The 23,538-nt window shown below is 41.4% G+C and overlaps 1 protein-coding gene across 1 annotated transcript in view; it reads left to right on the top strand.

The window, feature by feature from the left end:
- Window positions 1–23,538, top strand: part of LRP1B (LDL receptor related protein 1B) — a 2,076,109-nt gene that overhangs the window by 997,507 nt on the left and 1,055,064 nt on the right. Inside the window, exons 8-10 of the mRNA XM_089653623.1 lie at window positions 11,749–11,971; window positions 18,584–18,749; window positions 22,831–22,974. Coding sequence (XP_089509749.1) covers window positions 11,749–11,971; window positions 18,584–18,749; window positions 22,831–22,974 — 533 coding nt within the window. The remainder of the gene's footprint in view (window positions 1–11,748; window positions 11,972–18,583; window positions 18,750–22,830; window positions 22,975–23,538) is intronic.

Genomic DNA, 23,538 nt, shown 5'->3' with positions numbered 1-23,538 from the left:
TAATTTTGAGATATGGATTGCGTGCACGCCGGAAAATAATTACACGGACAACTGTCCAGTGCAACCACTTTCACATCATCTCTGTTTATTGCAGGGCGGTGCTTAACCTTTTATACAAGGAGAACAATAGAGTACACGTCACTATTATGTAAATACAGTCACATTCTAAAAGGCACATTTTGGTTGGCTGAAATATGGGAGAAGTGCAGAAAAGTGAAGCTTGCTTCTCACCCGTTATCTTTTCACTCCCCCTCACATATTCAAAGCCTAAGTAAGATCCTCTCAGTGTGAAGGGAGGGGTTGAGAACATCGCTCTGAAACAAACAAGTTAAGGAGGACTGCAAAGCCCAGCAGACAAAGTATATACGCACAACACATATATTTAGAAATATGAAAAAGTATCAAAGTAAATATATATATAAAATGGATATTTTAAACAGGAAACCGAATAGGCATTTTACCAAATCTATCACACCACAATGTGCACTAGAAGCTCCTGCAAGGCAGATAGAACCTGCCTCATTTCTTGCCTGGGACAAAAATTAAGTGGTACTAAACCCAAATCCAAAAATGTTTCAGATATTGCAGATTACTTATTATATGTGGTGTCTGTATTTGTTTTCTTTTTTTAAGGCTTTTCCTCTAGTGATCTGGTCAGTAACACACCTCCTATATTATACCAGCACCACTCTGGATGAAGGAGCACAGGTGCCTTTGGGCAGCAGCATTGTCAGTCTGGGGTACCAGGAGTGTTAGATATACTAGCAGATTTAGATACTGTACAGTATATTTTATAATCAGTTACAGCAGTTTTTTTTCCTTTTGGGATAAAGGTTTTTCATCCCTCCCTCCTAGATTGTAAGCTCCAAGGAGCAGGGCCCTTGAACCCCTCGTGTATCGCATTGTATTGTTACTGTACTGTCTTGTGTGTTGTCTCCCATTGTAATGTACAGCGCTGAGCAAACCGATGGCACTATATAAATACTGTATAATAATAATAAATGAAAAAAGCTGATCATTGCAAGCACCCCTGTCAGTGTTAAAATGGAGTTCCAGTCAAATTGCAAAAAAATAAAAGTCAGCAGCTACAAAAGCTGTAGCTGCTGATTTTTAAAAAACAGCCACTTACCTGTAGCTCGATCCAGCAGTGTCCTCCCCGCAGCCCGTTTCACTGACCACCCAGTGTTCCTGCTGCAGCATCTTCAGTGTGGGCATCCAGCTGTGACAGTTTGCAGCTTTACAGCCGGGTGCCCACTGCGCATGCGTGAGTAGTGCTGCATTTTCTGAATGGTTCTGTAGTCTTCTGGGACTACGGGGAGGGAGGGGAGAGGACATCTTCCGCTTTCAATCGCCTAGGCGATCGCAGCATTAGTGGGAGCGGGTATCTGTTAATTGTGGGTACCCCCTACTCCCCAAAGGTGCCAATCCTAAATGGGGAGTGGGGTACCAGGCTTTAAAGCAGAACTTCCCCTTTTGGGTGGAGCTCTACTTTAAATGGTTTGTGTCATCCCTGAAACTGCTAGAAAGTTTTTTTTCTGTGGAAAAACAGACTTACTGGCTGGATCACCAGATGAAAACAGAGAAAGAAAGCCTAAAAAAAAATGCAGCCATCACATCTAAAATTTGGTACACTGCAAAATAATAACTATAATATAATGAATGTTTGCATTTGTATTGCTTTCAGCTATGTAATGAAAACAGGTTTTATTAAAAAAAATAAATAATTAGCATGTTGGTTAAAGGACAGACCAGGGAAGGCAAACTATAAGCAGAATAGACTTCCATTTTAAATAAGACCCTAAAATGGGTATAAATTCCCAACATGAACGTTGCTTGCACATTATGCAATCTACAGTGTGTTTTCCAGGTCTGTATTGATTGAAAAACTACAGTACATTTAGCAAACAAAATTGTGTTTTAAAGGCTGAGATTTACTTCCTCCGATTTCTTAAATAGTTTTTAGATTGTGCTGTAGCATTTATGGCAGCTTGTAAAGTTTTGAATCCAAGGAGGCCATTTACAGATTATATAATCTGCGAAGAACAACAATATGTTCTTTGAGATATGGGTGAGCTGGGGCTGTACTGGTTTAAGTACTGCTAATGCATCGCTGTGCGAAACCTCTTAAGTGCCGAGGGTTGCAGACAATCCATCTTCTGTGTTTCATGCCAGCCTGGTGCGGTCCCTTTTAACAACACTTTATAATGTTGCATAAGACGCACACAGGCAACAAAGAACGCCAAGGACCGCCTCTGGAGAACTTATCTTGAGCGCACACAAGCAAGCAGTTTGCATGTGATTAACCTAGCTGCCACTCCTGTTTAAGTGGACCTTTTATGTAACATTGAACATCTACAGTTAAAGCTGAACCTTCCTGACATGTGCCTGCTGTACCATGTACTTGAAAAAGTCTTCTGTTCTCTATGTATCGTTTCCTTTGTGTAAAATCCCTGGTGTTCCTGCCAATCCCTCTGCTTTCCTATTAAAAACTGACCACACTAGAAATGAGAGCACAGTGTGGTCAGTTCTCTAGGTGTGCTGGGAACTCAGCCTGCATTCCTCCAATGATCAGACTTGTGCTAGCACCCCCCCCCCTTCCTGCACAGCCATTCACTGGAAAGATCAGTGTGCTGCTGTTTCTCCTCCCCCCAGCTCTTATGGAGCTGAGAACAAAGAGTATGTGATTGCTTATACAAAAGGGGAACAAAGGGTATTTATATGTTTTTAATATATCTATACACAAATGTTTTGCCTTATATTTCTATTTTAAACCAAATGGGTTGTTTTACAAGGTGAGGGTTCAAATATACTTTAAATATACTAATACAAGTGCTTTGTTATAAGTGCAAAGAGATACTCGGTGATCCTGACAGAAATCCAGTGAGCTCAGAAGTATATTCAGCCATTGATCAGACTTGTGCTGGCACCCCTCCTCCCCTTCCTGCACAGCTATTCACTGGAAAGATCAGTATGCTGCTGTTTGTCCTCCCCCAGCTCTCATGTAGCTGAGAACAAAGAGTATGTGATCGCTTATACAAAAGGGGAAAAAAAGGGTATTTATATGTTTTTAATATATCTATACACAAATGCTTTGTCTTTCTTTTCTATTTTAAACCAAATGGGTTGTTTTACAAGGTGAGGGTTCAAATATACTTTAAATATACTAATACAAGTGCTTTGTTATAAGTGCAAAGAGATACGTGTTGATCCTGACAGAAATCCAGTGAGCTCTTAAAGAAGAAGTATATTCAGCCAGTCCCGTGATCCCCTATGTCAGCCAGCAGTGGCTGCAGGGGAGAGGAAGGAGCACTTAACAATGGCTGGGCATGCCTGAGATCTCTTTTGTCACCCATAGGCTCCTAATGTGAATGTACAATATATATGTAAAGCGCTGCGTAAATTGACGGCGCTATATAAGTACCTGAAATAAATAAAATAATATGACCTATCCATTGTTTGGTGCTTCATTCTCTCTCATGCAGCTGCTGGTGGCTGACACCGGGAGCCGAATCATGTGATAGGACTGGAGTGAGATAAAAACAGCATCAGCCAGTGGCAGATGAAGGGGAAAGGAGGGAATACTTGACAATGGCTGGGAAAATGAGGGAGTGGTGGTGTCACCCATAGGCTCCTATGACTTGCCCATTGTTGGCACTCTATTCTCATGACTGAAAAAAAACATCAGTATAACAATTTAACAGTTTAAATAGGTAAGGAGTCTTTCCATAACTATCACTAACTATGGCTGCCCCAGCATACCTGCACAAACAGAGCAATTAGTGTTGTATACAGAGTACTAGTAGTACATGATGATGGTGCCCTGACGAGTCACTCACAAAAGTGAAAGAAGCCAAGCAGTAATCCTACAATCTCCACAATGTATATCTTCCTCCGCTTGTTTTTATTCATTCTAGCAGAAATGGTAGATAGGTGGAAGTAGTGGTCTTGTGGTCATTGGTTTTAATGTGGATCTAAAAAGAGGGAGTGTTCCCTTTGGAAGAGGTGAACCCATTGAGAAAGTAGATCTTTGGAGACCTGGTTCATGCCCTAGGCTGCTGTTTGATCAATATCGAGGAATTGCTCTTCAGAACATTAGATCCTGAATATGTGGTTGGGAGCACCTAGTAAAAACAGACATTTTCTGTATCCAACCACATATCCAAGAATAAAAGTGAAGGTATTAAACAACAGACTGCAAGCAGGCAAGCTATTGCTGCAGAATAGACATGCAATTTCTCCTCTGCAAAAAGATTCACCAACCTAACTGCTTGCAGTCTTCTGCAGCATGAAAATTAGCTGCACACATGCAGCTCAGATTAAGTTGCCGTCACGGTTCCCGTATGCCAGTATGACTGATTCTTGTGCATGCACTAGCCAATCAAGATGCCCAAAGACTGGTACCCAGGGAGAAGATGCTGGCTTCTAAGAGGGACCTGAACCATTAGAGTAGAAAAGTGCTTTTAACTCTAAGGTTCTGGTGCCCAACCTGCAGCCCGAGGGCCACATACAGCCTTTGGTAAATGATGTGCAGCCCTTGGACCTCAGCAGCCTGTAGTGTGAATATTGATTGGGGTAATAGCATTAATCTCTACTAGCCTCATGTTCATGTTGTTTTATATTGTCTTCTGCAGCTTATCCCCAGCCAAAAATGTATCATGTCTACATTCTCCGACCTTCATTTCCTCTATTAGGTCACCAGTTTCTGACAGTCCTCTCAATTTATCCCAAAGGTGTTCTATCGGGTTGAGGTCAGGACCCTGCGCAGGCCAGTCAAGTTCCTCCACCCCAAACTCACTCATCCATGTCTTTATGGACCTTGCTTTGTGCACTGGTGCGCAGTCATGTTGGAACAGGAAGGGGCCATCCACAAACTGTTCCCACAAAGTTGCGAGTATGACATTGTCCAAAATGTCTTGGTATGCTGACGCCTTAAGAGTTCCCTTCACTGGAACTAAGGGGCCAAGTCCAACCCCTGAAAAGAAACCCCACACCATAATTCCCCCTCCACCACACTTTACACTTGACACAAAGTAGTCAGGCAAGTACCGTGCTCTGGCAACTGCCAAACCCAGACACGTCCATCAGATTGCCAGACAGAGAAGTGTGATTTGTCACTCCAGAGAGCACATCTTCACTGCTCTAGAATCTAGTGGCGGCAAGCTTTACACCACTGCATCTGAAGCTTTGCATTGCACTTGGTGATGTAAGGCTTGGATGCAGCTGCTTGGCTATGGAAACCCATTCATTGAAGCTCTCTACGCACTGTTGTGCTAATCTGAAGGCCACATGAAGTTTGGAGGTCTTTAGCTATTGACTCTGCAGACAGTTGGCGACTTCTGCGCTCTGTGTGCTTCAGCATGGGCTGACCCCGCTCTATAATTTTACATGGCCTACTACTTCATGGCTGAGTTGCTGTTGTTCCCAGTTGCTTCCACTTTGTTATAATACCACTAACAGTTGACTGTGGAATATTTAGTAGCAAGGAAATTTCATGGATGGGCTTATGGCACAGGTGACAACCTATCATGGGACCACGCTTGAAGTCACTAAGCTCCTGAGAGCGACCCATTCTTTCACAAATGGTCAGTCCGCCCCTGGTCGCCTTACAAAAATAGCAACAGAGCACAATAAATAAATAACTAAAATACATATACATTATATAAACATTAATTACAAAACAAATCAATGAAGTCATACAGAGTATGCTAATTTAACCACTTCAATACCGAGCAATGTCACCCCCTTTCTGCGCAGGCCAACTATCAGCTTTCAATGCTGTCACATGTTGAATGACAATTCCGCAGTCATGCAACACCGTACCCAGCTTTTTATAATTTTTTCACACAAATGATCAAAACTGTTTTTTTTATTTTTTGCTAAGCAAATGAAAAAAACCCAGACAATTTAAAATGAAAAAAAAACATTTTCTTCATTTCTGTTATAAAATTTTACAAATAAGTAATTTGTTTTCTTCACTGATGTGTGCTGGTGAGGCTGCATTGATGGGCATTAACCTCCCTGGCGGTATTCCCGAGTGTAGCTTGGAGTAAACTTTCAGTACCAAAAGCGGTAACCCCGAGTTACACTCAAGAATACCCTGCAGTGCTGCTCCGGGATCTCTTCTTCACTTACCTTGTCCTGCGCTCCCGCGATGTCCCCCCTGCAGTGTGCCCTGTAATGTCCTACGGCTGATGTTGGCATCTGTCTTCCGGGTTCCGGTCCCTGCGAACGTCAGGACGTACGGGGTCAGAACCGGCGGGAAATTCAAAAAATTTGAAAAGTGACATTCACTAAATACACTAAAATCACATAGTAAAACATTCCTGTATCAAACCATTTCACATACATTTTGTCCCGAGTGCTTTGTCCGGCGCCCTGCCTGCATTTTTACTGTTCTTTCTGCCTGGAAACTGAGAAAAGTCCATGACATCCAAAAAGCGTCCCTTTAGGTCAAAAGCGGTTTCAGACCGACTAGAGAACAGCGATAGTAAATCAGAACTACTTGCAGAATTGAGTGATAATGATTTATGGGGAAATTCGTCATCAGACACTGAAAACGATTTTGCGACTTTGCTCAGTGATGTGCGAACTTGGCGCTATATTTCAAATTTCAGTGTTTTTGGTTTGATTATATTATTGAATTAAATGTATTATTATTATATTATTTTTTATGATTATTTATTACATTATAATTTATGATTTTGTGTTTCAAGTTTTATCATACCCGGGATGTTTACTAGACTCTTGTTCGGACAGATTTCAGTGAGTTATTTCTAAAAATTACAGGCCTACAATAAAAAAACGACATATTTCCATGCAAAAAAAGTACCACTTTGAGCACAGAAATATTGACATAACCATACCGCTAGGGAGGTTAATACGACGCATAGTGCCCATAACCAGCAATTGTTTACATGTGATCAGCTGTGACTGGCTCTTTAGGGTGCGCTGCGCATGGCAAGAATGGGCTGACGTTATATGACGTCCTCCCAGAACGAGAGAGGTCCCGGCCGTCACTGTACAATAGGACGGACAGGTACCAGTTAAAGAGATGAGCTTTCAGACGTACTTTGAAGATGGGTAGGAAGTCAATGTTGTGGATGTCAGGTGACAGCGTGTTCCAAAGTCGAGGGGCGGAGCAGCTACGGGCTTTCAGCCCCATAGTGGTCAGGCAGGCCGATGGAACATTGAGATGCTAGGAAGAAGAAGATCTACGAATGTAGGGGGAATCCCATAGTACCAGGCTGCAACTGAGTGCATTATATGCAGTTGCAGTGCCACCCCCTTCACTTGAATGGGTCCCGTTTGGCGGTGGTACTACCTGCCAAACATGACCTATTGTATATTTTTTTCCGTGCCATAATGCAATTGGTGCAATGTGTACTCACATAGCCAGTGACCATGTTAACTTGAAGTCGGATGGTCTGGAGAAGGTAAAACTATGGCTCAACCATCTAATTTTACCACCACAGGCCACCCGTGTAGATGAGGCCTAACAGACTGGGTGGTGTCTGGTAGAGCTGTATAAATCACAAGAGTGGCTGAAGCGATGTAAAATTCCTTTGACAGATGCCGCAGCTCACTGTGTATTTAGCTGTTTACCTGGAATTCATGTTTAATGCTTTGGCTTCAATTAAATGTGAAATCTGATAATTAGCTGTTGTCACAAATATCTTTAGTGAGAAATGTTTTCTGTAAAAATGGTTTTAGAAGTTATGAGACTCCAACATAAAACACGATACATCAAATCCAATTTATTAAAGTATATCTCCAGCGAAAACGTTTTGGCTAGTGACACCCATTAATCGATAACTATCGATAGAACTCATCCTTTGTGATGCAGTTGGTTCCATCAGTTATTTATGGTATATTATCTGTTTGTTTGGAGGCCATAGCCAATTAGAAGTCATGTGTGCCTGTTTTTGCCTATGTGGGATCTATCCATTTATTAAAACAGAAATAAACTCTGTGAAATTGTAAACAGGCCCTCTGGAGGTTTATACCATATGCACCGCATACTATCACAGACAGATACCATCTAGTGCTCTGCTGTCAGTGCTCAGACATTTCCATCTGCTTTTGGTCTACCTTCTTGGCTCGTGCTGTTCAGACACTAGAATGTCCAGGCCGCTTTGGCTTCACTCTCGTGTATGCACTCGGTAGTCACTTCATCACAGTACATGACAGGTGTCATTTATGTACTCTGAGCTGCGCATGCGTGGCTCAGTGTGCATTACTGCAGACAGGTAGGGGGGAGCGTTTATGATAGAAGGGGCCATTAGGATCTCTTTTGTCATAAGAACCCTGGCTTTCAGCATTTTTTAAAGCTGAATTTTGCTCAAAAGGATCAACTTCTACTTTTCCGCTTCCTGTCCCATCCTCTACCACCTTTGGACAATTTTGTGTTTTTTTTTTTCCTGGGGGATGCAAGTACCTGGTTTTGACAGGTATCCATTCCCATTTCCGGTCAGATTTCCCCTCCCCTTCTTGCCTGCAACCTTCTGGGACACATCACGGGTCTCAGAAGGCTGCGGGTCCATTCGCTAAGCACAGTTCAGCTAGCACATGCATGATGGGCAGCCGGCTGTGAAGCCGCAAGGAGTCATAGCTAGCTGCTCACAGTTAACATGGCGGCGCTGGGGACTCAAAGAGTCAGCTCAGGTGAAGACGGCGCTGGATCCTTGAACAGGTAAGTGTCCTCTTAGAAAAAAAGTCAGCAGCTACAATATTTGTACATAGCTGCTGACTTTTATTTTTTGTTCTTGAAGAAAGGTGAAGAATGGTTTTAAATTTTGACTTTAATATCACTTTAAAAGGTCTATTAGCTAAATACAAAGCTAAAGTAGAGCTCTAGGAATTATTTGTATTGCATAGTTACATTTATCTAGCTTGGCACAATGTAAGTATGCAAATCTCATACCTAAGGGATGCTGACAATCAACTGGGGCAGCACAGTGGCTAAAAGGTTAGCACTTCCGCCTGGCAGTACTAGGCTCATTGATTCGAATCCCAGCCACGGCACCACCTGCCTGGAGTTTGCATGTTCTCCCTGTACCTGCGTGGGTTTCCTCCCACACTCCAAAGACATGCTGGTAGGTTAATTGGATCCTGTCTAAATTGTCCCTAGTATGTGTATGTATGAATGTAAGTTAGGGAGCTTAGATTGTACGCCCCTTGAGGGTTAGGGACTGATGTGAATGTACAATATATATGTGTAAAGAGATGTGTAAATTGATGGCACTATATAAGTACCTGAAATAAATAGTAGCTGGCAGTACTACAGTGAATGCCGCAATCATTCAGGTCCAGTGCAAGTCAGCTGTCCCTCTGCACATTGACCATAGGGTAGCTCACTTGGCACTACCGCCATTCATAGAGCACCGTGTATTTCTTGCAGTGAATACAAGGTGTTCTCTGACTGGATGATCTGCAGATCGAGATGTCAATGACCCTATTCTCCAACTTCAATCAGAATATTCCTTGTATTCACTGAAAACGTACAAGGCTTCTATGCATTGTGGTAGTGCGAAGCGAGAAACCCTCTGTGTGCAGTAGGGAAGCCACTTGGCACAGAACCCAGAAGATTGCAGTCTTCACTGTAGCAATGTGGACTAATACAGTGATTATTAGCTTCCCCAGTGGCCCTTTAGGTATGAGACATACATAGACCAATGAGACAAGCTGGACCAATGTAACTATGCATTACAGATCCTACCTGGAGCTAATTTTTTTAGAAACCTATATTGTTGACTTTTTCACAAATTAACACCATAAAGGGAAGAATGAATGGAGAATCCATCAAATTCAGGTCTCCAGAGGATACCGAATAACAAGGATTCTAGAGGACGTCCTCACACTAGCCCGAATGTTTCAAGTGCAGCTATACCACAATATAAACCTGAAAAAGACAAGAAACAAAAGGGAAAGGAAGAAAGAAGTATGGAACTACCATCATGCAATGGAGCTCAGATTTAAACTACATACACTCACCGGCCACTTTATTAGGTACACCTTGCTAGTGCCAAGAAAATCTCAGCAACACCATTACACCACCACCAGCCTGAACCGTTGATACAAGGCAGGACGGATCCATGCTTTCATGTTGTTTACCAAATTCTGACCCTACCATCTGAATGTTGCATAAACCAGTCTGCATATTCTCCTCTGACCTCTGTCATCAACAAGGCATTTTCGTCCACACAACTACCACTCACTGGATATTTTCTCTATTTCGGACCATTCTCTGTAAACCCTAGAGATGATCCTGTGTGAAAATCCCAGTAAATTAGCAGTTTTTGAAATCCTCAGACCAGCCCATCTGGCACCAACAATCATACCATGTTCAAAGTCATTTAAATCCCCTTTCTTCCACATTCTGATGCTTGGTTTGAGCTTCAGCAAGTTGTCTTCACCAGGTCTACATGCCTAAATGCATTGAGTTGCTGCCGTATGCAGGGCTGTCTTTTTGCATGGCACCCCTACGCAGTGCATGAGGGGCCCCTGCAGTCTCTCCCCCCCCAGCAGGGGGAATCATATGTGTACAGGAGGGGGTGTTCAGTGCGTGGCTGGGGACACCTGCAACTAATCTTCTGTGTGGCTCTCACTGCAGCAGCTGACAGCCGGGGGATCCACAAAAGGTCAGTTCCAGTAATTTCGCCCTCTGGCTGAACTGATCACCCCCTCCTGTCCACTATCAGATTCCTTCCCTGTGTGCACCCCTCCTCGTAGCAGCTTCGGCTTCACTCTTCTCCCACAAGCAGCTGTGGGGGATCTACAGAATGGAGAGTGAGAGAAGGGGCTGGTAAATGACACGTCCCCTTCCTTTTCTAAATGAACACCGTGATTGATCAGTATCGATCACTCGCTTTGTTCATTCATAGCTGAAGCATAGAAAACTGAGTTTACTATTCATCAGCCTCTGTCTCCTGTTCATTCATCTGAAGCACAGCTGAGGCTGTAGAAAAATACTGGGGGATGTGTTTCCTCAGTCACTTAATCTGTCTCAAAACTGAGACTTTAGGGGTCTGCTTAGACCCCTGATATCTCACCAAGGACCATGTCAAACAGTGTTGTGGAAAAAAAATGTTAAAATTATTTTTAAAAATTAAAAAATAAAAAAATAAAAAAATAATAATTTTAAAAAATCAGACTAAAATTTCTAATCAGACTAAAAAGCAACATCCAATATGTAGCATAATTTAGCAACACCCACTGTTTGTTACAGTGTGCTATGTGCGCTGCAGAAAACTATCTCCCTGGTGCATTAATTTGCCCAGGGGTCCATGATGCACTGGCCATATGATTGGCTGAGTAACAATTTGTGCTACCAAGCTATTGAAGAGGCATACCTAATAAAGCGGTAGGTGAGTGTATATGTGAATGGTTTCACTGCCCAAAAGGCAGCCAGGGAACACAAATACAGTAGCTATAAAACTGAAATAGGAAATAGTGATGTCACCCAGCTAGCTATGTAGTATGGTAGAGGCTTGTGAATCAACAGAAAGGAGAGTTGGCGAAACCACTGTGTTACTTGATTGCAATAGAAAAAGTGCTGTGAGCATACTGGCTGCACTGTGTGGCAGGGATGCCTGGATCACAAGCCTGGATAAACAACTACATGCAATTCAATTATGTACAGTATGTATCTTTTTGCCTGGAGTTCAAATATTAACACATTATAAAGAATATATATTGGCTTTGTTGATTTTCGATATAATGTTACAAATGTTCATAAATCTCTTCCAATAGGAAGTTGTTTTTCACGGATTATGGGAACGTGGCTAAGGTGGAAAGATGTGATCTGGATGGAGGCAACAGAACACGGATTATTCTCACTAAAATCGAACAGCCGACTGCCCTGACCCTGGATCTTGTCAATCGATTTGTTTATTGGGCAGATGTTTACCTGGATTACATAGAAGTGGCTGATTATGAAGGAAGGAACAGACATACTATAGTACATGGGAAGGAGGTAAGCTAGCCTAGGAGTAAAATAAATCCTTAAAAAGTAACTCCACTTTTGTTGCGAAAAAAACATTCCCCTCTGGGTTATCTATGTACATTTGAAGGATTTTAACAAACTTTGTTGCAGATTCCTACCTTTTGTTATTCGGAAGAAATAGCAGTTTGTTTGTTTGTGTCCATGTGCAGAGTGAATCTGTATGGGACTGGTTTTATAATTATCAAGCAACTGCTGCACCTGCAGGGCCCTAATGAGGAAACTGGCAGGGTCTGCATCCCTTTAGACTTCATTTCCCATAGGGAGTATCTCACCAAAAATGACATTTTTGTTGCAGGGAATGAAAAAAATCTGACTTGTATCTTTTTGCAAACTTTTAGGAAAATCAGTAAGCCAATCACTCAGGCAGGAAATGACTTTTTCAGGGGGCGTTCTGTACACACTCTATGTACAGAACACCTCTAGGTTGCCATATTGAATTTTTGCAGAAAACTACAGCACTGCAGATTGAAAAAGAAAGGTAATTTTCAATAATATTCAATTAGAATATGACTTGAGTCGCAATTGCAAACACTATATTATATTTTGTTTGCTGATTTTTTTTTTCCCCCCACAAAAGTGGTTGTCCTTTAAAGTGACACTAAGCTCTATAGGTGTTCTTAAATCAAACAAGTCCCTTATAATGCTCTCTGCCTGCTTCTGATCTCCAAATTTCTTTTTTTTGCTGCTGCTGTGATCTGACTGCCTGTTAGAGGGTGGCTGGGTTTGTTCTCCATGGTCCCGCTGTATGTAGGAACATACAGTAGCCACCCTCTCTTGCACCTGAGATGCACTATAGCTGGATGTAAAAATATCCATATCAAAACATCAGCTTTAATACATTTCCTTCTCAGATTTTCTTCATTCTTAGGCTTCATGTACACAAGCCTACCCTGACCGCCAGCCACGGGAAAACGGAAAACTGCTGCAAAACTGTACCGCATTTTTGCCCTCGTTTTGTTGCGTTTTGCATTTTCTCGCAGGCGGTGGTCAAAATGTTCCTATCCTGAATGCGATTCTTCCGCGTTCAGAAGAAGGATGTCTAACCTCATCGAAAAGTGGCAGCTCGTAAACTCTGCTAAAAGTGTACATGGACATAGTTGAGTTGGAGCTTTGGCAAAAAAATGCCCAAAGCTCCTAAACTTGAGCTTAGAAGCTGTTCGTGTACATGAAGCCCAATAGGTAGGCAAAAAAGCAAAAATCTATTTTTTTTTGTTACATTTCATTTATAAATTATATTTTTTAAGCCACATACTGTTTTCTTTTTTTTAAAGAAAGTACATGTACCTAACATGTACTTGACATGAGACCTAAGAGGAGTCACATGTTTGTGGGGCTTTTTATGCACTTCTGAAAGTTACATTTTTGTTGGTTGTTCTGGTTATTTTTGTTATATGTTCTGGTATATTGCTTATAGTTTGCTTTTTGATTATAAGATTGTTATATTTATTGTTGGCCACTTAGGTGCTGCACCTCTATTTTTAAATTTTATTTTGAGATGTGTATCATTACCTTACTTGCTAGCTGCTTAGTTATTGGACTTTCTCCGTACACAGCAAACAAGCAGATAAAAAATACATAGACAACTGGAGAGATTTGGGTTTGTTTACAAACAGACCTCATGTGATCACCATGTACTAGCTAACATACTGGTCACATGGTCGAGCCTTAGTAGAGACCAGAACTGTAAATGACAGCCCAGCCTTTCTGCTAGGAGTGCAGAAGTCTGTGTGCACCTCGCGGTGGATTGTAGATGAACTTTCTCTTAACATGGGGGATAGTGCAGAAGAAGGTTTACCTCCAATTGGTGGTCTCAAGCTAGTTATCCTTTGTAGGAAAGGTTGACACTTTATATCAAAATAAATTAATCATCCTTTATTTAATATAAATAATAACTACATTATTTTATAGTTTATTATAAATCATTTTTTATAAATATATTATGTATTACTGATATTATAAATCATTTTTTATAAATATATTATGTATTACTGATATAACATAGAGTCCTCAGCTTACCCATACTTTTTCATCATAGGCTCAGCCTGATTTTGCTGAGCTTTGTGACAGGTTAATCGCCTGGTTATCACAAAGCAACGCTTTCATCAGAGGCATCGTTTGCCCAAATTGGAACACCTATGGTGACCTTGTGAGCCGCTGTAGGAAATCTTTCCGTTATCAGAGCTACGCCATACACAAACAAATTAGCGCCTGTTTTATGTGGGTACAAGTGTTACATTATTTGCTCCTAAGTTATTTATAAGAAGAAGGTTGCATTAACACCAGCAAGGACCCGTGGTGCTCGGTAAACTTCTAATTTCCTCTTGAACGTTAGCTAAACACCTGTTTGTTTTATAAATGTATTACCCAAAACCTAATTATTAGGAAAGGATAGGAGAGAAAATGCTTAATGAGGTCTGTTCTCAGAATTGTGAGTCGCTAAAGCCATCCTAAAATAATCTTCAACTAAACACATATATTCAGTAAATTTGCTTTCATGCTTATAAATTTAAAAACAAAAGTGCAGCGCCTAAGTGGTCAAGAATATATATAACAATCTTATGATCAAAAACCAAATTGTAGGCAATATACAGTACTTATAACCAGAATAACCAACAAAAGTGGGACTTTAGAAGTGCATAAAAAGGCCCACAAACACGTGACTCTTCTTAGTGGTGACTGATAACTTCCAACAGTTGCCCGCGTGTAGTATTCAATAGTATTCATGAATACTGCACGTGGGCAGCTGTTGGAGTTATCATTCACCACTTAGGCCTCATGCCTCATAAACTTCCCTAGATGTTTTGCTCTCCTGTCAGCAGAAAAACTCTAAATGCGGCAAAAACGCGTGTAAACGCGGAACCGTGTTTAGCTGCGTTAATCGCTGAAACGTTTATTCATTTGATTGGTCAGAGTATTTTACATTGAAATGAATAGACACCCAAACACTAAACGCGGCTAGCAATTAGATGCGTTTAGCGTTTCTTGACCTAAACGTTCTTCTCCTGAACGTGGATCTTCTGCTTTCAGGAGAGGGACGTTTAACTGCCCCTAAACTCTGCTGCCCCTAAAGTCTGGTAAAAGCCTATGTGTACATGGACACATAGGCTGTTGCTAAGTTGAATATAGGGGCTTTGGCAAAAAGAACACTAAAAGCTGCTGAACGCATGTTTAGGAGCAGCAGTGTGCATGAGACCTAAGAGGAGTCACATGGGGCTTTTTATGTACTTTTGAAAGTTACATTTTTGTTGGTGGTTCTGGTTATTTTTGTTATATGTTCTGGTATATTGCTTATAGTTTGTTTTTTGATTATAAGATTGTTATATTTATTGTTGGCCACTTAGGTGCTGCACCTCTATTTTTAAATTTTATTTTGAGATGTGTATCATTACCTTACTTGCTAGCTGCTTAGTTATTGGACTTGTCTGATTTTGGAAGCCAAGCAAGGTTGGGTCTGGTTAGTTCTTGGATGGGGGGGCTGCCTTACCTTACTTGCTGGCTACCTAAATACTTTCTTTCTCCCTAGTGTTGACTATTCCTTCTATGCTTATAAATTTGCTCTTTTTTTTCTCAGTTGAGATTCTTGCATAGCCGTGCTAAAGATTTGACATCAGATGCCAGCAACTTTGTAGGTTTAGGAATGATTGACATCTGCTGCCAACTGCTGTATAGGTTTACCAATGGTACACATTAGCTACTAGCAGTTGTGTAGGTTTACCAATGGTGGACAACAGCTACCAACAGCTGTGTAGGTTTACAAATTATAAATATCAGCTACCAGCAGCTGTATGGGTTTACCAATGGTAGACATCAGCTACCAGCAGCTGTGTGGGTTTACCAATGGTAGACATCAGCTACCAGCAGCTGTGTGGGTTTACCAATGGTAGACATCAGCCACCAGCAGCTGTGTGGGTTTACCAATGGTAGACATCAGTTACTAGCAGCTGTGTGGGTTTATCAATGGTAGACATCAGCTACCAGCAGCTGTATGGGTTTACCAATAATGGATATCTGCTACCAACTGGTGTATAGGTTTACCAATGGTACACATTAGCTACTAGCAGTTGTGTAGCTTTACCAACGGTGGACAACAGCTACCAACAGCTGTGTAGGTTTACAAATTATAAATATCAGTTACCAGCAGCTGTGTGGGTTTAAAAATTATAGACATCAGCTACCAGCAGCTGTGTGGGTTTACCAATGGTAGACATCAGCTACAAGCAGCTGTGTGGGTTTACCAATGGTAGACATCAGCTACCAGCAGCTGTGTGGGTTTACCAATGGTAGACATCAGCTACCAGCAGCTGTGTGGGTTTACCAATGGTAGACATCAGTTACCAGCAGCTGTGTGGGTTTACCAATGGTAGACATCAGTTACCACCAGCTGTGTGGGTTTACCAATGGTAGACATCAGCTACAAGCAGCTGTGTGGGTTTACCAATGGTAGACATCAGTTACCACCAGATGTGTGGGTTTACCAATGGTAGACATCAGCTACAAGCAGCTGTGTAGAAGAAATGAGTATGTGCTGCTGGGGGAAAGGAATTAGGGGAACCTGTTGCTTTTCCCTACATTGGCTAAACACAAGATTGCCTTAAAGCCATAAATAATAATTTGCCTCTATCAGAAGTGGTATGTATGGTAGAGGGTAAGTTATATTCTAAAGAATTCTAAAGAATAACATTATCATTAAAGGACCAGTCCACTCAAAATTATGTTTTAATTAAGGGAACATAATGGGATGAATAATTATATATTATTCATACAGTGCCTATCTATCTTGAATAGTCCAACAGTGAGAACTTGCTGCCATAGTTCTGCACTCTAACTGAAAGTCTTGAGTATTCCCACCCACCTTTCTGTGTTCTAGCTCCTCTATTTGAATTCTTCTTAAAACCTCCTCCAGGCAGAAAAAAAAATAACCTTGCAGTGCCCACCTTCTGCCCTACATGGATTAAATACTTATTAACACCTTCCCGCCAGCCCTTCTCAGTGGGTGAGCCTTAATACTGAGGGGCCGCATATATGCAGCCCTGTATAAACAACTTACCATGCTGACAGCATGCTCCCTGCATACTCCCAGCACAGTAGCGTGCGGTGATTGGTAAGCTCCCAGTGCATACTTGCGATCGGGACCTATCCGATCATGTGACTAGTGATAGCCAATCGCAGCGGTCACATGATCTGAATACCTGTCTCCTCCTCCTGGCATCTAGAAGCTCTTAAAGGTCTAGGAGGCGTCAGCTGGAAGGCATTAAAGTGGAACTAAAGAGAGCTAAATGTGCCTTTCCTCCAATGGTCCATGTCCCTCGCCGGCGCTGGCATCTTCTTCTGTGTGCTGGTTTTTGGCCATCTTCATTGACTTGTGCGGGATGATGTCACTCCTGAGCATGCACAGGAGCCAGTCATCCCAGCACACAGGGATTGGGTTGGCGCTGTAAGCTGAGCTGTGCCTGCGCAGCACAGTTTACATGCTGGAGAAAGGCAGGTAGGTGTATTTTACTTGAAGTCTAGGGGTGGAGGAACAAACTGTAGTACTCAGCTTATTCCTCACTCTAGAAAGCTTCCACCACACTGGGTGACCGGTCTCCCGAAGCCTCTTCTCCAAGTTGCTGCAGCCGGTTGTTGCATCTGCAATCATCAAACACAATGCAGCTCTAATGGTCCGCAAGGGCTCATCCACAACCCGAAACACTGGAGCCTGCCAGAGCAAGGAATAAGATAATTAATACAGTGCTGTGCCTAGATTTAGTGAGCATTTAAAGGACATGTTTTCTGACAGGACTTCAGCTGTAATAAAAAATAAATAAATACTAAAGGAAGAAAAGTGGGAACCCACATTAAGCACACCCAAGAACCAAGAGATTTCACCAACGAAGTTCCCAAAAGAAAATATAGTCAAAATTGAACATGTAAGCAAAATAATTTCAGTTTTGGATAGAGTGGGGAAGGGTTAGACCCTCTGTAAACGGTTGCTGCTGGAGCCGCCATTGGGGAGAGTCTTCCCTCTCGATTTTTTTTCTAGTGACCAAAATGTTGTTGTTGGCCTAAGGGGGGTAAGGGGAAATTGCACAATCGGGACAACTGTCTAAGACTGTCTAACTACCTTGCTTTTGAAGAGTTCCTGTTACATCAAGAAGTGAAAATCTCCCCAATGTTACACAGACAGCAGCAACGTAACCTGTCAGTGCTTTTACCCCTTATCTACTCTATCCCAAACCAATAAAAAATGTTTTAGCTATACATACACTTTAAATCTCGAGCATCTGTCAAAAACAAAAACTTCCCTTACTGGTGGACGGTTCCTTTAATATAAATTTTGCATCTGGTTTCCCGCCCTAGTAGTACAATATGCCAAATATAATGCAGACCTCAAATGCAGATGTAGCACTTTTCTGCTGTGCTGACCTGCCCATGGCAATGTCTATCTTTGGTTTTGACTCCGGCTGCAGATTTCAACGGCATATTTAGCTTTTTGGCTGGTGTTTTGTAATATTCCACTCTGAAAATTTCCTTAGCTCATTAGAAGCTGTTTAGCAGGTTCTTGCTAAAAACAATATTATTATTTTTCTTTATTTTCTATAGGTCAGTCAAGTGTACAGTTTATCACTATTCGAAAATTATTTATACGCCACCAATCTGGACAACATTCTGAAGATCAACAGATTCAACAGTATGCATTTACATTCTTTATTAACAATGGAAAATGCCCGTGGTTTGAAGGTTTATCATAAACGCACCCAGCCAACCGGTAAGAGCTGTGATTATTACCCAACTAAATAAAATGAACAGATTGCACATTTAGGAAGTTGCACTTGTATTTTGACTTTATACACCAAGTTTTCCATAAGGGCTTGTTTAGGCTTGGGGATAGTAAAAACACACAGTTGCACTGATTTTTTACTGCCCCCAATTTCTCCCCATTAAATTATAAAGGCAGTGGCTGGGGGTGTACACATGCCATGGCTGTGATGCTTTGCTTCCTGAGCAAGGCGGAAATAAGCTCCCTGTCCTGTTTGGCAGGCTCTTCTGCCCACCAAATGCAACCTATTCAAGTGAATGGGGCTGATATGCAACTGCCCGACTTTGGTTGAGGCATGGCAGTGCACCATTAAGTGGGTAGACCAGCATCTGAAGTATGCACATTTTTTTTTTTATTTAGACAGCAGGGGGAGCACTAGTCTTCTCACACATCCTTTTTACGTTTTTTTGTAAGCCAATTGTTTACAAAGCTCAATAGCAAAAAGTGAATTTTACACAAACAAGGATAAGAGTTAAAGGAGTGACTTATCCTATAGTGGATGCTGCTGCCTGAGTGAAACTAAAAGATCTTAAAGGCAGGATGCTTCTGCTGGGATCTTTCCTTAGCCAATAGAACTTTAGAAATCCTTTGTCAAACATGAAATATTCATTTTACAAGCAAAGAATTTATGGATAGTAAAAACAAAAGAATGCGCATTAGCGTAAAAGCATTAAAATGATTGTAAAGGCAGATTTTTTTTAATGCACATGTTATATGTACCTGCTATGTGCAGTAGTTTTGCACAGAGCAGCCCCGATTCTCCTCTTCTTAGGTCCACCGCCAGCGCTCCTGGCCCCTCCCTCTTGCCAAGTGCCCCCACATGAAGCAGCTTGCTAAGGGGGCTACCAAGCTGCTGATCTGTGTGTCCGTTCATTTGCTTACTGGCTGTGATTTCTAGTAGTGGGAGCCAATAGCTAATTTCTGCTGCACACAGTCACCAATTTCTGCTGCTCATAAAAGGTTTTTTTACCTTCATGTATAGAATGCATGAAGGTAAAAAAACGTTGAACCTTTACAACCACTACCACTTGCCCTCCTGAGGATTTACCCCCCTTCCTGACCAGGCCATTTTTTGCATGACGGCGCTCTGTTACTTTAACTGACAAGTGCGCGGTCATGGAACGCTGCACCCAAATGAAATTTATGTCCTTTTTTCCTCACAAATTGAGCTTTCTTTCAGTGGTATTTGATTTCCTGTGCGATTTTTATTTTTTTGCGCTATGAAAAAAAGACTGAAAATTTTGAGAAAAAAACAATATTTTTGACTTTTTGCTATTAAACATGACCAGCAAAAAAAATTAAAAAAATCAAATTTCGTCATAAATTTAGGCTTTGCTAAAAAAAATCCCAATACGTGTAAATTAATTGGTGTTTACAAATGGCAATGTATATACTGGAATTTTTTTTTTAACTAATAATGGCAGGACTGTGGCAGGCATTCTTACACTGGGGGGGAACTGACTTGGAGTCACTGACATCCCCAGTGACACCAATACAGTGATCAGTGCTCAAAAAAAAAAAAACACTGACACTGTACTAATGGCACTGGGCAGGAAGGGGTTAACATGAGGGGCGATCAAAAGGTTAACTGTGCTGGGTGTGTTTTACTATGTTGCCCTGTGTTTGTGCTTCACTGTAAGCACACTGCTTTGTACGGCTATGCTGTGCACAGCCATGCAAAGCAGTGTGCACGAGTTGACAAGGAGAAAAACTGTTTTGTTTACAAACAGTTCTCCTCCCCGTTGGAGATCCTCGGCAGTTACCGGGTGCCGGCGAATAATCAACGGCCGGGACCCGGTGATTGACAGCCGAGGCCGCGGGTGCAAGGCATGCGCGCGCCACCTACCCGGAAATGCGAAATCACGTAAGTGTGTGTGTGTATATATGTATGTGTATGTGTATATATATATGATTCTGTGCACCAATGCCGCCCTGTAGCAGTAAACAAAGAACAAGTGCCCTCAAACTATTATAGGTTTCTTTTCAGGCTTGCCATGTGATCACAAATGACTTGCTGACTCAATGTAAACTGCAATGTAAATCATACTTAAAAGGACTTCTATGGGCACAGCATACACTTTTATTTTATAACATAAGCATTGTAAAAGCAATACAAACAATAGTTATTTTTGACAATCCAATATAATTTTACTTTAAAAATCTATTTTCATGTTGTGAATTTTGCCTGTCTGCTGGCCATCTATTTCCACAACTTCCTGTATTCCCTGCATACTCTGCAGCTTCTCCAATGCTATTTACTTTTAATTTCTAAGGACTGCATATTCCATGGTACCTTGCTCCTGCAAGCAGTGATTCCTGTACTGACTCCGCCTCCTGAAATCCCTCCCCTTAGCACCTCTGTAGTTCAGAAGGCAGGCTCTGTGAAATGTGTGACACAGCAGTGCTACTCACAGGGCATAGTGACTGCATGTCACAGAATTCATTGTAAGTAGATGTAAATGTGAAAGTGAAGTGTAAGTCCCAGGGGTGGACTGACAACTCATGGGGTCCCCGGGCAATAGGGGATCATGGGCCCCCTGTGTCCTTGCCCAAACTCAAAAAAGCCTATGAAAAAGGTACCAGTGGCATTTCATCTCATGGGGCCCCCTACTGACCCCGGGCCCTCGGGCAGTGCCCTAGTTTCCAAATGGTCAGTCCGCCCCTGGTAAGTCCTGATGCACACTGGACATTTTTACAGCTGCTGTTTTTAGCTTTTGAAGTTTAACGTTATTTTCTACAGCCAGGAAACCCCCCAGCATGTTATCCTATGTGTCCGTACACACATAGACTGTAATCAGCGTTTTTTGGCAGGGACATTTTTTGGCTGTAAAAAAACCCAGAACCAGTGTGTCTCTAGAGGAGTTTTTTAGCTGTAAAAACGCTCTAATACTGAAAAACACAGTGAAATGCAGTAAATCACGTTTAACCACCACGAACTGGCATGTTTGGACTTTTTTTGACCAAAACAATTTTTTTTTTAAATGCTAAAAACCGCAAATGCGGCAAAACGCCGCTAAATGCTGATGCAAAAACGCTAGAAAAAGCTGAAAAACTCACGTTTTTAACATGACTTTACACAGCTAACGTTACCAGCGTTATTAAAACACCCCGTGTGCATGGAGACTAAATGTGTGGGATCTTCACCAAGTAAGTTTATAAATGTTAAGGTTATTCAGACCAATAGGAGTAGGTGAGAAATAATTAAAATACGATGTGGAAATTATTATATGACTTTAACATTTGACCATAGATATGCTTTAAGTGCAATACAAAGCATATCTGACACTGGAAGGTTTTCAATTTTTTTATTTGGGCAGAGTAGGAAAGATTAAACACCTGTTTCCATTGGGAAGATATCCATTCACTACTTTTCATGTAGACACAACAAAGAGGAAAATCTTTAAAACAAGCGTTCCCATTAGAAGATTCCCTCTCTATTTCTGTTCTGTTGACAATTTAAAATTTTATATTTTTTTCTTCATCTACAGACCAATAAAGAGGGTGATTCTAATGGGGTCACAGACGGCAATGTAGCTTTACATTGGGGTTGGTTTACTAAAATTGGAGAGTGGAAAATCTGGGGCAGCTGTGCATGGTAGCCAATCAGCTTCTAACTTCAACTTGTTCAATTAAGCCTTGGCAATAAAACCTGGAAGCTGATTGGTTTCTTTAGAGTTGTACCAGATTTTGCACTCTCCAGTTTTAGTAAATATCCCCCACTGAGTTGTAACCACTCACCAGTAAATAAAAGTTTTATCTTTAGATACAGTTTATAAATTTAGAAGTATTACCATACTGTGTATGTAAATGAACTATATAATAACATGTAAAGTTTGAAGAGGTGAACTTGTACTTTGAAGATCTTCAATGTGCTATTTAAAATTAATATGTTTAATTCATTATAAACAATTAAGGCAGTCAGTGGTAAAATAAGATCAATTTTGTTGTCAGTGAGCCTCTCAAGCTAAAGTAAATAATGTTGATTTTAAAAAGCAATTTGAGCTTGATGTTTTGCCATGATTTGTTGCAGGCAGGAGTCACGCATGTGAAATCAGTGCAGATGGTTTGCCAGGGGGCTGTTCCCACATCTGTCTGCTCGGATCCAGCTACAAAATGCGGACCTGTCGCTGCAAGACCGGATTCAGCTTGGCAATAGATGGAAGGTCTTGCAAAAGTATGTAGATCAATCACACGTCCATTAACATACAGAAAGAAGTAGACCTTTGGTTGGTTTGTAATCAAAAGACAAGTCACCTTTATGTATAACAGCCGTTTGCTGTTTGCAACTGCTTATTAACATGTCTAGAAATATTTCCATGAACTGAGATGATCTTTAGAAATGAGCCACACTTATTCTGTGTATTAATGAATTGAGAAGATACAGTGATTTCACACATTCAGCTCCTTGATGGAAGTTAATGAGCTGTTTTTTTGAAAATAGAGATGAGCTTGGATGTGTTCTGATGCTCTTATGAACCCATGTGGCCAATCCCACCTAGAAATCTGTATGTGGCATTACCCTCTTGAGGGCCGCTGGATTTGTTTTGGGTCCCCCTAAGCTCTGCATGGCCGGGCAACATGCATTTTCCACACTTGTAGTCAGTAAACAGTCCTTCTGCTGTTTTTTTTAGTTGTTTTTATTAAGGTGTTAACAATTTGGATGGGGTCTAGGAGTATATGGGATGCTCAAGGACTGTAAACTTGAGGACAAACGTCTTAGAAACCTGTACACTCTACA

This window comes from Staurois parvus, unplaced genomic scaffold (assembly GCF_062004578.1).
Source record: "Staurois parvus isolate SC_StPar_1 unplaced genomic scaffold, SC_StPar_1.0 ptg000716l, whole genome shotgun sequence".
Lineage (NCBI taxonomy): Eukaryota > Metazoa > Chordata > Amphibia > Anura > Ranidae > Staurois > Staurois parvus.
The sequence above is the reverse complement of the archived record's forward strand: the minus strand, read 5'-3'. Positions and strand labels throughout refer to the sequence as shown.